At 52.9% G+C, this 12,868-nt stretch overlaps 2 protein-coding genes across 2 annotated transcripts; one reads left to right on the top strand and one right to left on the bottom strand.

The window, feature by feature from the left end:
- Positions 1 to 352: 352 nt before the first annotated feature.
- FOXL2 (forkhead box L2) lies at positions 353 to 3,094 on the bottom strand. The gene has a single exon (XM_053904235.1). The coding sequence runs from the start codon at positions 2,836 to 2,838 to the stop codon at positions 1,702 to 1,704; it is 1,137 nt and encodes a 378-aa protein (XP_053760210.1). The 5' UTR covers positions 2,839 to 3,094; the 3' UTR covers positions 353 to 1,701.
- A 152-nt stretch (positions 3,095 to 3,246) lies between these two features.
- Positions 3,247 to 6,815, top strand: FOXL2NB (FOXL2 neighbor). Its single transcript, XM_053904183.1, is given in 4 exon segments — positions 3,247 to 3,586; positions 5,895 to 5,987; positions 6,077 to 6,204; positions 6,206 to 6,815. Coding segments are annotated over 4 exon segments (702 nt in total). The 5' UTR covers positions 3,247 to 3,486; the 3' UTR covers positions 6,587 to 6,815.
- Positions 6,816 to 12,868: the final 6,053 nt, after the last annotated feature.

The following is a 12,868-nucleotide window of genomic DNA, read 5'->3' as shown; positions in this document are numbered from 1 at the left end:
AAACGTATGAGTTCAATATAATGAAAACACAGTCCATACACTTAGTACCACTGTGTAAGAGGTAAAATACAAACCTGAACAGTTGTACAAATCGAACAAATCCTACCTACACCTACGCCTTGTGAACGAACCACTGATAAAGTCTCTTTGATGACGTTAAACAGCCGCAACAGACCAGCGATGACACAGAAAACAATCTCCCGGAAAACAAAGCAGCAGCGACAACCACAAACGCCCTCCACTCGGGCTGCCTTCAACTCTTATTTATCTGAAAGAGTATAAAATTTTGCTGGACATCTCCCTCTTTTAACCAGCTGCTGAACATACTTAGGCGAAGCGGAAATAATAGAAGTCCGTGTTAAAACAAAAAATTTATTTGGGAATTGACAAGACAGTAACAACAAACAAACAAAACAACAAAAGTGCTCTAGTTCTTTCTAGAAAATTTGGTCCTCCAAAACGACACACTACGGAACAACCAGGTCTAGGGGTTTCGGGCCAGCCGGCTCGGGGCCACAAGCCCGCCTGGTCCGACTGCTGCCGGGTTTCACATTTCTCCTGCCCAAGGTGGGAGAAGCAAGACGTTTGCAAAACAAAAATCAGAGAGAGCACAAGCCGTCCCTGTAGCGTCCGCCAGGCAGGCAGTGATCTCCCCGCACTCCGGGCTTGCATCGGAAGATCCGGGGAAACTTGTTTTTGATTTGTTTTTAGATAGAGGGGAGAACCCCCCCCCCCCCCCAATTCGTAAAGGAAACCATCTTTTACTGAGCATATTCTCCTACCTCTCTGAACATAGCTTTCTGAAGGCCCGACAGGAATTCTACTTCAAATCTCCTGGAAGAGATTTTCATGTTTTGCTTTAGCAAATTCCAAGGCCACAATACTTCGCCGGTTTTCCCGGTTAGTTTTTTCTTTAAAAAAATATTTTTTAAATGTTATCTAAAACAGCCCTCCCGATCTTTTGGGCGAAACTGTAGCCGGCCGCCTGGGGCCTGGAGGTTCCCGAAGCTCCGGGACCGGGAACGGAGGACGCGCAGCCTGTCTCTGAGGCCGGACGTGCTGTAAACCCCCCGCACAGGCCGCCGCGCGAGGCAGTCCCGCTCCCCGCTCGGGCCCAACCCCCGCCCCATCCAGTGGGCCCCGGCTAGCCGCTTCTGAGCTGCTCCAGGAGGCTACGTGGAGCGTGGAGCAAACACACGTTTGTCCCTTTCTCTGGCGGCGCGGGTTCTCGTTGCCCGCCCGGACCGACGCTTCCAGCCAAGGACTGCGCGGCAGCCGGGCGGGGAAAGCCGAGCGCGAGCGCACCGACCTGTGTGAGAAGGCCAAGAGGTCTGCACGGCCGACGCCCGGCTGCACCTCGGCCCCGGCACTTCCTCTCGGTTCTGAATTTTGGCATGGGGTGTCCAGCCCGGAGGCTTGGGCGTCGGGAGGAGACGAGGCCTGCAAAAGGCGCACGGAGAGGCGGCCTGCAGGCCGGAGGAGCGAGAGGGCAGAGAGGGCAGGGGGGCGAGTAACAGGAGGAGAAGCGGAGGAGACAAAGAGGGGCGAGAGGAGCTGGGGAGCGAGGAGGCGCAGAGGGCCTTGGACGCTGGCTCAGAAGATGGCCCCACAGAGGGCGCGTGGTCCGGCCGGAGGCGGTGGCTGCGGCTAAGGCCGGCGTCGCACGTCCCTGCATCCTCGCAGCCGGCGCGCGCTGGGTTCTCAGAGATCGAGGCGCGAGTGCAGCGCGCCGGTCTTGCTGTCGTGGTCCCAGTAAGAGCAATGCATCATGGCGAGCTCGGGCTGCCGGGCGCAGGCGAACTGCAGGCCCGGCGCATTAGTGGGCGCGGGCGCCGGGGGCGCGGCGGTAGCAGGGCTGGCGGGGCTGAGCTGGCCCGGGGGCGGTGCGGCTGCCCCGTGGTGCGGCGGGGCCGGCGGGGGTGCGGCGGCCGCGTGCAGATGGTGTGCGTGCGGGTGTGAGTGAGGGTGCGGCGGCGGCGGGGGGGCGGCCGGCGGGCCTCCCAGGCCGTTGTACGAGTTCACCACGCCGGGAGGCAGCGCCATGCTCTGCACGCGTGAGTACGGCCCATACGAGGCTGCCGGGCCAGCCAGCCCCTTGACCACCGCGGCCGCGCCCGGGCTGCCCGGGCCCGCGGCTGCAGCGGCGGCGGCCGCCGCTGCAGCGGCCGCCGCCATCTGGCAGGAGGCGTAGGGCATGGGCGAAGGCGGTTGCGGTAGTGGCCAGGAGTTGTTGAGGAAGCCGGACTGCAGGTACTTGGGGGGCGCCAGGTAGCCGTAGCCGTCGGCCCCGGCGCCAGCGACGCCGCAGCCGCCCGCGGCGCCTCCGGCCCCGAAGAGCCCCTTGCCGGGCTGGAAGTGCGCGGGCGGCGGCCGGAAGGGCCGCTTCATGCGGCGGCGGCGCCGGTAGTTGCCCTTCTCGAACATGTCCTCGCAGGCCGGGTCCAGCGTCCAGTAGTTGCCCTTGCGCTCGCCGCCGCCCTCGCGCGGCACCTTGATGAAGCACTCGTTGAGGCTGAGGTTGTGGCGGATGCTATTCTGCCAGCCCTTCTTGTTCTTCTCGTAGAACGGGAACTTGGCAATAATGTACTGGTAGATGCCGGACAGCGTGAGCCTCTTCTCGGCGCTCTCTCGGATCGCCATGGCGATGAGCGCCACGTACGAGTACGGGGGCTTCTGCGCGGGGTCGGGTTTCTCCGGGGCTGTCCCGGCGCCGCCGCCGCCTCCCTTGCCGGGGCTCGGCGGCGGCGGCGGCGCCTCGGGCTCCTTGGCTGCGCGGCCGGTCTCCGGGGCCAGCAGGGCCCCCGCGGCGTCCTCGGGCTCGGGGTAGCTGGCCATCATGACAAAGCCGGTGCGCGGCGGCCAGGCAGCCCCTGCTCTTTTCCCTTGGCGCTGGCGCGGCAGAGTCTGGGCGCACAAGTCCGCTCACCGCCGAGTCTCAAACTTCTGGAGACTGCGGATGCCGCCAGTGCTCGCTCGCTGGCGGCCTCTCGCTCCTTTCCTCTCCTCTTCCCCTTCCCCTAGGGAGCGGCTGGCGGGAGTGGAGCTCAGCCTCTGGCCATGGGGAGTCCGCCCAGCAGAGAGGGGCTCCGGCCCCGCCGCCCCTCCCCGCCCAGGCCAGTCCCCGCCTCGGTGGGTTTTCTTTTCGGCGCTCTTCCCCTCCCCCCACCCTCCGGTTTCCCGAGGCACGACCCGCGTCTCTGGCGGAGCTGCCTCCTGGAGTCCCTAGTGCGCCAGGAGCCTCGCTCAGTTCTGATTCGTATGGGCTCCGCGGAGTTCCGCTTGCGTCAGGCGCCTTCGCCCCTATAGCGGGGCGGCCAGTCGCGCACGGGCGAGTTCATCTCCAAGTCACTTTTTGTAAACGCCCCGCACAGCCCGGACCGGCCTGCCCCCTCCCAGCGAGCTGAGGGGGCCCGGCGGACGACCGGGCTCACGCTTTCGCAAGCCCTTGCAATCCGCGGGTGCTGGCTCTGCGGATTGGGCCGGGAGATGCCGAGGGCTCCGGCGGGGTCCGTCCGCACTCGGCCAGTGCCCAGGGAGCTCGGGCCCTAGCGAGGAGAGGCGCGCCAAGCCTCCTCGCGGCTTTCAGGTGAAGGAAAACGACTCCTCTGCTCTGCCCTTTGCGGCGGTCTCGGGGCTAAACTTCTAGCTTGGGGCTGGGGGAGGGGCGGGACGGGGAGGGGGCTGGATGGCGGTGGGGTGGAGAGAGCTGCGCGGTGGCTTTGGGAAAATCAGCCTAGAAACGAGGGTCACCGAACCAAGAAGCCTCGGCCTGGCCTGGCCTGTCCGTGGCGCTTTCAGAGTGACTGGGCCGAATGGGGTTGAGGAGAGGATCGGGAAGGGGTGCCCAGAAGCTCCACCCGAAGCCCCTTGACCTTTCCTTGCGCTGCCCCTGGACCTAGGGAGCCTCCTCAGAATCCGCGTTGTAATCCTACGGGTAGGGTTGTATGTGTGCTTTAACAACACCAAGCAGACCCTACTCTAGTCCTGCTCCTGCACGGTGTGACTGTTGCTGTGGGGCTTTGGGGGATTTTATTTGCATGTGCACCGGTATCACATATAGAGGTCATGGGGAGGGTCTATCTTTGAGACACATGTACTGGTGCAAAAACACAGGTATGCACACGGACAAGGTGCGATTTATATTTCTGGTAAAACATTTATACTTACAGATATGTAAGGGTACATGTGTATCATCCAGCAGTAAACGTGGTTCCGGGATCTTCTTTCTTTTTCCTCTCTTTTCTCTCTCCTCCCCTCTCTCTTTTCTTCCTTCTTTTCATCCCTTCCCCCTTTCCCCCTTCTTTTGTCAATATTCTGTTACAGACTGGGAAGAAAAGCAAGAGGCTGTGAGGGAGGCATTTGTTCAAATCTCTCTCTTGACAAGACATTTGTTCTGATCTTTCTCTAGGGCTGAGGGGTGAATGAATGCTCACCTGCCTTAAGCAGAAGTCTGAATGGGTCCCAGTTACACCTGCATACCCTGAGATTGTCTCAGGGAAAATGAATGCTGGCAGAAAAGGCAGCTGTGCTTTTTAACAGTTTTAACTTAGCTTTGACAAAAAGTCTGCAATCATAAAGTGTGAGAGAGATGGCTGGTGTTTTGAATCCCCAGGCTCCCACCTCCTTGGTACTGAGGTCAGGATACTTTGGGGGAGGAAGGTGGACTGAATGGATGTCATACAGGGGTGTGTCCTATGTCTGGAAGGCAAGGAGTGGCTGCCCCTGTGCTCATTACTACCTCTTCCTCCTAGGCTGCCCAGTCTCTGAGGAAGCCTGAAGAGCCCTTAGTGGCCTGTGGGCCCAGCACCCATGGCCACCTTCATGTGCTGCCTACTTCCCTCTCAGGTCTCTGATCTACATTCCGAGATTAAAGGAAAGGAGGACAGGGTGATGGGGCTCTTTGGAATTCAGCCTCTTGAAAATGACTCCAGAGAGGTCAGCAGGACCGCTTGGTCTGACCATTACAGTTAGAGGGAGCAGGGCTCTCCTAAACTCACCTCAGTAAATACCCTCTTCCACCCACCATTGAAAATATCTCAAAGTAGCTTGATTGTTTTCTCCCACCGCTCCCAGTATACACCAGGACAAGCAGCACCTCTTCATAACCTCTGTGGCTGTCTCCTGAGTAGGCGTGCAGGTGTATTTTTTCTTCCTCACCCCCATCCACGCCCAGGCTATGGGTGGGAGCAGTGTGGGTTAGGTTTGGGGCTGCTGCAGATTGACCCCAGTGCCCATCCTCCCCCTGGGCCTGGGCAGGGGAAAAAACAGCTGGGTCCAGCCCCAACCTGTGTGTGTGTGTGTGTTCTGTCCTCTCTTTTTTTCTGACCACCCAGGCTGGCTCTCTGTCTCTTTCTCCCCCTGGCAGGCATTTCCGCTGCTGGCCTGCAGCAGCCAGGTGTAACAGCATTGTTGTGTGTGTCATCACTTCCCCGAATTCCAAACTCGGCTCCCTTTTCAGCTTTTAAAGAGTGTGTGTGTGTGTGTGTGTGTGTGTGTGTGTGCGCGCGCGCGCGTGCGTAGGGGGTGGGGGTAAAGGAAGGAGTTCTTCTAAAGAATTTTCTGAGTGGACAGGAGTCCTGCTCCTTTCAGGTATTGATCTCTCCAGGAAGCGGTGGGGCGCGCCTTGGTTTACTTCTCAACCGTCTCAGGCAGGCTGGGTAGGGCCCCGCTTCCTGGCGGGGTGGGGATCCCGTCGGGCAGGCAGTCCAAGTCGAGGCTTGTGGGGGGGGCGGGCATCCTCTTTCTCCCCGCGGCATTGCGGCGAAGCCCGCCCCCAGCTCAGTGACCTCGGGGCGGTGCCCACCTCTGAGGGCGGAGCGGAGCTTCTAGCCTCTCCGCCCGGGTTTCCCGGGGGCCTGCAGCTGCCGCTCAGAAACCGCCGGTCCCTTCTGCAGGTCTTCCCGCCCGGGCGCCGCCTGCGGACGCAGTGCCAGAGACCCGCCGACGGGGCGCGGCGTCCGCTCCCGCACCTGCCCTGCTCCCACAAGGCCGGATAGCCGGCGCGAGCAATTCACTAAGATCTGACGGAGGGATGGAGGAAGACGCTTCTCTCGCACGGCCCGGAATCCTGCAACAGCCGCGGAAGGGGCTGCGCCTGGGGATCCCGGCGGCCGGGTCCTGCCAGGTGAACGGCCCAGGGGCCCGGAGGCAGGCAGCGCTTCCCGGGCGCGATTCAGCTGGCCCCGTGTTGCCGTGGGCTGCCTCGAACCGGGTCCCGCGGTGCCCTTTCCTGGCGGGGCCCTGAAATAAACACCGGATTCCCGCCCCGCGCGAGGACCGAGGAACTGAGCCCGCTGCAGCCTTCTCCTGTGGGCCTTTCGTGCGCAAGGCGGGAAAAGGAAGCCTGGATGCGTTCATCAGTACATCCCTATACAACTGCACGCCTCACCTGTTAGCGCTACTCCTAGCCCCATCTACATGCCCGTGGACTCCAGGTCTTTCTAATCCCGTTACATTCCTCCATCACTTCTCTCCAATCAACCGTGTATCCCCTCCGGTTCTCTTTTACCCACTACTCTCTCACACTCACCTGTTACATATATTAGTTCAGATCCTGCACATTTTGGTGGAAAACATGTCACTCTGATGCCTGCACTTTAAGCCTCCTTACACACTTGGGCACTCAGCAATCTCATGACACAGAGTACCTCTTGAGTCCACATCTGCAAGTCTGACTTCTAGAAGCCTGTTGATTCTCTGATGTCTTTGGCCTGGGGTTAGGGTGACTGGGCTGCCACCTGGATATTCCCTTGGTGATGTTGCTGCTCAGAGTTCTTTAAGAAGCTCAGGTACAGAACATACCCTCATGCACTTTATTTAAATTTTTTTAATGTTTATTCATTTTTGATAGAGAGAGAGAGAGAGAGAAGAAAAACATGAGCAGGGGAGGGGCAGAGAGAGAGGGAGACACAGAATCCGAAGCAGGCTCCAGGCTGTCAGTACAGAGCCTGACTTGGGGCTCAAACCCACAAACTGAGATCATGACTTGAGCTGAAGTCAGAGGCTTAACTGGCTGAGCCACCCAGGCGTCACTCTGTCACATACTTTAACACACACAGGCCACTCACACAGGCTTCCTCTCTGTTTGGTAGCTGAGCTCCCTATCACTTTGACAGGCTGCAGCCTGGTGCTTGGTTCCTCTGCACACCCACACAGTGCCCCCAGGCCAGCCATATTATTCTGCCAGGTTGGGATTAGCAGTCACTTACCCAAATATGTGCTTGGGAGAAAGAGTGAGAGAAGAGGGAAGTGGAGAGAGAAGGAGAGGGAGAGAGGGAGAGAGGCCACTACCCATTCTGGGGAATGGCTGTTTGATGAGAGCTGTTTCCAGTTGGTATCTTAGTGGATCCTACCCCCCTCATCCCTTGGGTGGTTGGGCTGGGAGGCAGTAGGCTGGAGTTCTGGGCTTCTCCTTACCTCACTGATGTTGGGCCTCAAGTTCACTAGCACCTCTTTGTCCCAAGGAGAGTGTGCCCTACCCTTTACCAGGCAGACTGTGGGGGCTGTTGTAGCCATTTCTCCTGGCTGAGCCTAACTTAGGGAAAAAAGGCAGAGGGGGCTGGTTCATGAGTCCTGCAGGACCTTCTCTCTCCAAAGACTTCTGGAGTGCTCCCAGAGAGAGAATTCTAGGGTGGCAGGAGCTGCTGACCTGCTTCCTTTGGTATCCCATGGCCATGACTCCCATGGCCAAAAGCCATTTTGTTCATCCCTGAACAGTGAGTGCGTTGCCACCAGCACTCCTGCCCCATGCTTGAGAGTGTTGTTGTTTAAAGTTGCCTTGTTGCCTTTCTCTACACCCAGACTGTAAGTCTTGAAGGGTAGAGACTCTGTCCTTCAGTTCTCACTCAGTGCTTCCCACCAGGATTGGTTTAATGCACTCTAATGGCATTGGAGAATGCCTCCACTCCATGGAGAGAGTTGAGAGATGCCACTTTCCTTGTAGTGAAGCTGAAATTTCCAAGAAAGGGACTGGAGGTAGGGAAGAGTGGCTGGACCATGGTGGGGGCAGCTCAGGATCCAAGAGTCCTCTGCCATCTGGGGCTATCTGTTCATTACAGCTGCACAGCCATGCTGCTGGACCTTAGGCTAGGACACAGGACACCTTCCTGGTTCCCTGATCATGGTGAGGACCTGTGTGAAACATTTAAACTAAACTTTACTAGTAATAGAATGGCTTTGCATCTGCAGCAGCCAGCTAAATGTAAGGCCTGCTGTCTGGAGTCCCAAGTAGGCCCAAGAGGGGGTGGCTGAAAGAGCCCTTCCTCTTGGTCCTCATTCCCTGATCAAGTGTTTTTTCTACAAATGGGCGCCGTGTAAGGAGCCTTTGGGCAGGAGGGCAGTTTTAGATTCCTATCTTTGATGAAGTTTGGAAGAAGGGAGAGAGAAGGGCTGAGTTTTGTGTTTTGCATTCTGAAGATTTCCCTCATGCTAAGTTGGGGTGTGTGTGTGTGTGTGTGTGTGTGTGTGTATGCTGTATAACTTGCATATGTAAACAATAAGCATCTCAAGTATACAGTGTGATTATTTTTATCTACAGTGCACCATGTAACCACCACCCTGATCAAGATATGGAATGTTAACATTTTTGTCACCTCAGAAGGTTTCCTTATATTTTTTCCTCTTCAATACCTGCTCCCAAAAGATAACTGTATTCTGATTCCTACCACCATAGATTAACTTTGCCTGCATATAAATGGGGCAGGCAACATGTACTCTTTTGTGTTTGGTTTCTTCTGCATAACATAATATAATTTATTGTCAAATTGGTTAACATACAGTGTATATACAATGGGCTCTTGGTTTTGGGGGTAGATTCCCATGATTCATCGCTTACATACAACACCCAATGCTCATCCCAACAGGTGCCCTCCTCAATGCCCATCCCCCACTTTCCCCTCTCCCCCATCCTCCCATCAACCCTCAGTTTGTTCTCTTAATATTAAACACTTAATTTAAGAGTCTCTTGGTTTTCCCCCCTCCCTCTCTGTTTGTAACTATTTTTCCTCTTCCCCTCCCCCATGGCCTTCTGTTAAGTTTCTCAAGTTCCACATATGAGTGAAAACATACTGCATAACATATTTTTGATAGCCATTCATCTTTGTGGCATATGTCAGACATTAATTTCTCTTTATTGCTGTGTAATATTCCATAAGTTGCTTATCTGTTCACCTATTGTTGAACATTTGCATTGTTTCCAGTTTTGAGATATCATAAATGAAGCTGTTGCCAACATTTTTAATTTTTTTTAACGTTTATTTATTTTTGAGACAGAGAGAGACAGAGCTTGAACGGGGGAGGGTCAGAGAGAGAGGGAGACACAGAATCTGAAACAGGCTCTGGGCTCTGAGCTTTCAGCACAAAGCCCGACGTGGGGCTCGAACTCACAGACCACGAGATCATGACCTGAGCGGAAGTCGGACGCTTAACTGACTGAGCCACCCAGTTGCCCCTGTTGTCAGCATTTTTGTACATGTTTTTTTGCGAAGGGCATTTTATTATTCTTGAGTGAATACTTACAAGAGTAGGCATAGGTATAGTTTTAGAAGATATTGCCCCTCTCAACAATAGCCAAATTATGGAAAGAGCCTAAATGTCCATCAACTGATGAATGGATAAAGAAATTGTGGTTTATATACACAATGGAATACTACGTGGCAATGAGAAAAAATGAAATATGGCCTTTTGTAGCAACATGGATGGAACTGGAGAGTGTGATGCTAAGTGAAATAAGCCATACAGAGTAAGACAGATACCATATGGTTTCACTCTTATGTGGATCCTGAGAAACATAACAGAAACCCATGGGGGAGGGGAAGGAAAAAAAAAAAAAAAAAAAAAAAGAGGTTAGAGTGGGAGAGAGCCAAAGCATAAGAGACTGTTAAAAACTGAGAACAAACTGAGGGTTGATGGGGGGTGGGAGGGAGGGCAGGGTGGGAGGGAGGGCAGGGTGGGTGATGGGTATTGAGGAGGGCACCTTTTGGGATGAGCACTGGGTGTTGTATGGAAACCAATTTGACAGTAAATTTCATATATTAAAAAATAAAAAATAAAAAAAAAATAATTCAAAAAAAAAATAAAAAATAAAAAAAAATAAAAATAGAAAAAAAAAAAAAAGAAGATATTGCCCAATGTTTTTCTAAAGTAGAGCAAACTACAGTGCTGGACAGACAGACAGATAGACAAGCTGTAACAGGTCCTTTTCACTGTAGATAGCATTCATTAAAGACCACTGTGTACCTCCAGCTATCATTATCATCATCCTCATTATAAAGGAATAAAATAGATATCCTTTATTAAACACTTATTTTGAGCCTGGAACTTTACATGCATTCTCTCATTTCATTTTTATGACAAATCTAAGGTGTTGGTACTTTTCCCATTTTATAGATGAAGAAGCCGAGGTGCACAGAAGTTAAGGAACTTGCTGAAGGCCCCCAGCCAATAAGTGGCAGCTTGACTTTGGAGCCCTGTGTTTCACCTCTGCACATGTGCCTCTATTTGCCCCGGGCAAGTTCAGGAAGGCCTTCCTTCCATCTGCCCGAACCTAGCTGTTATTTATGAGACCTGTTTCCTATAACCTCTGGTCTTCCCCATATACATTGTCATACCCAGGACTGAGATGTGTGTACTCATATGTATGCACACAGTCTTCCTCATAGCCACACACACTCACTGTGAAGAAGGGCATGGGGGCCAATTTAGTGAAAAACTCAAAGTTTTCCAGGCCCTGGGCCCAGCAACCTGATAGTGTGCCTCTTAGGGAATTTGCAGAAGATTGGACCAGGGACAAGTCTGCTTCTGAATGCCACAGGGCAGAATTCAGAGGCCATCCTTCCCTGAGAAGAGATGGGCATTTGGTCCTCCTCCCAACATGCTGAGCCAAGCCCATTATCATGATGCTTCAGGGGCATTAATCTGGGCATCTCTTCATCTGCAGGGTTTGTCCAGGGGTGTTCATCTTCTCCTAGAAGGTGATGACAGCCTGGGAGTGTTGCACCTTGCCCAGGAAAGTGTTAAGTGGGGAGGCAGATTTGCATGATCTGAGTAGGGAGAAAGCATGGAGTCTGCGCTTCTCGTCAGAGGGCTTGACCGGGCGTGCAGGGAATGGTCACTCTGAGGAGAGCCAACAGCCTTCTCGTGGTCCTAAGGATGTTATCAAGGATCCAGGCCCCTAGGCTTGAGTCAGAGGAGTGTGCTGCCCCTGTGGGTGAAGACAATATAGGGGGCTACACTCTATGCAGCTGGCTCCTCCTCAGGCCTCTTTTTAGACTAATTGAGGGCTTGCTGGGCTCTGGGTTTGTAATTGGTGGTAATTGCTGACAGGCTGCTGTGGTGGTACAAGCAGGCTTTTGTTGGGGAAACAGTGGTCAGGATTTTGGTGCTTTGAGTGGGAACAGTCCAGGATTCTGGTGTGCGCTGTTTCAGGTACTTCTTGGTACCTAGCTTTTTGCTAGGAGGTGGCATTTCTGAGGAATGGGGCTGGTAGCATGCCTGAACGGGAAGGGACCCACTCGTGCAGGTGATGGGAACTTGGGTCCAGAAATATACAAGGTCTGCTTTAGGCCGTAGAGCTAGTGCAGTTGAAAGGGAGGTCCTGGTACTGTAATTGACGCATGCCCCACAGGCTGGGAGGCACCATGGTGGGGTGGTTAACACAGACCTCTGTCCCAGTGCTTATGGGTATCAGCCTGGGAAGTCATGAAACCTTGCTGAGCTTTAGGGTTTCAGAATTTCATCATTTTAAAATAGGCAACATATTCATGTATACCAAAAATTAAAAACATAGAAAGCTTATAATGAAAAGTCTCCCTCCCACTTCTGCCGCAGGTCTCTCATTTCACAGGTAGCCAGCGACCCTGGTTTGACACATATTCTTCCAGACATATTTTAGGCATATACAAACACATGTACATGCATTCTCTTGCCCTCCTTCACCTTTTGCACATGGCAGCATCTAATGCATGGTGTTTTGTATCTTAAAAATCTTTCCATACCAATGCATTTTCTTTTTAGAGCATTGGATTTTAGAGTGTTAGGTTTCTTCCAGACTTTTGCTTTTATAAACAATACTGCAATGTATAATCTTGTATATACCTAATGTTTTAGGTGTGTGCATATATCTGTAAAAAATTCTGTAAGTATAGAGTTAGGTCCAAGGATGCCAAAGGATATGTGCATTTATAACTTTGGGATGTTACCAATTACCCTTCCTATGGATTGAAACATGATAATGTCCATAAGAGGTGTATGAGATTCCTGTTTCTCCACAGCCTCACTAACACACATCTTTCTTTTTAAGACACAAATCTTACAGATATAGTTGAGGACACTTCTGTACCTTTCCTTGATCCCTCTCTGTCCGTCCCTTTCCTGAGGAGATTACTGGGGTACACTTGAATAGTCCCAGAGCTGTTTGAATACTTGTACTACATGTGTATCCACTTGTAGGCAGTACTTAGTATTGTTCTATGTTTCATAACTTTATATAAATGGTATCCTGCTGTTGCAGAAAGACACGTGCTTGCTTTTTCATTCAACCTTATGTTTGTGAAAAGTTCCTAGTTGATACTCAAAGACAAGCTCCATTCATTTTCACTCTGTTGTCCAATTCCATTGTATGAACACACCATGGTTTATTTATCCATGTTTCTGTTGAGGGACGGTTGGGTTATTTCCCATTCTTTATTATTACCAATAGTCCTGCTATGGGTATTATATATACCTGCTAGTGCTCATTTGCTACAGTTTACCAAGAAGTGGAACTGCTGGATCAAAGGGCACAGACATCTTCAAACCTTACTAGTTATTGCCAAACAGCTTCTTCATCTGTAAATCAGAGAAGGAGTGATGCCCCTACTGCCGAAGTCAG

This window comes from Panthera pardus, unplaced genomic scaffold (genome assembly GCF_024362965.1).
Source record: "Panthera pardus isolate Hobbes unplaced genomic scaffold, ASM2436296v1 HiC_scaffold_16, whole genome shotgun sequence".
Lineage (NCBI taxonomy): Eukaryota > Metazoa > Chordata > Mammalia > Carnivora > Felidae > Panthera > Panthera pardus.
This window is presented reverse-complemented; position numbering and strand designations above follow the sequence as displayed.

Bases quoted from the DNA above. Each gene is read 5' to 3' on its own strand.
- FOXL2 (XM_053904235.1), bottom strand. From the start codon at position 2,838: ATGATGGCCAGCTACCCCGAGCCCGAGGACGCCGCGGGGGCCCTGCTG.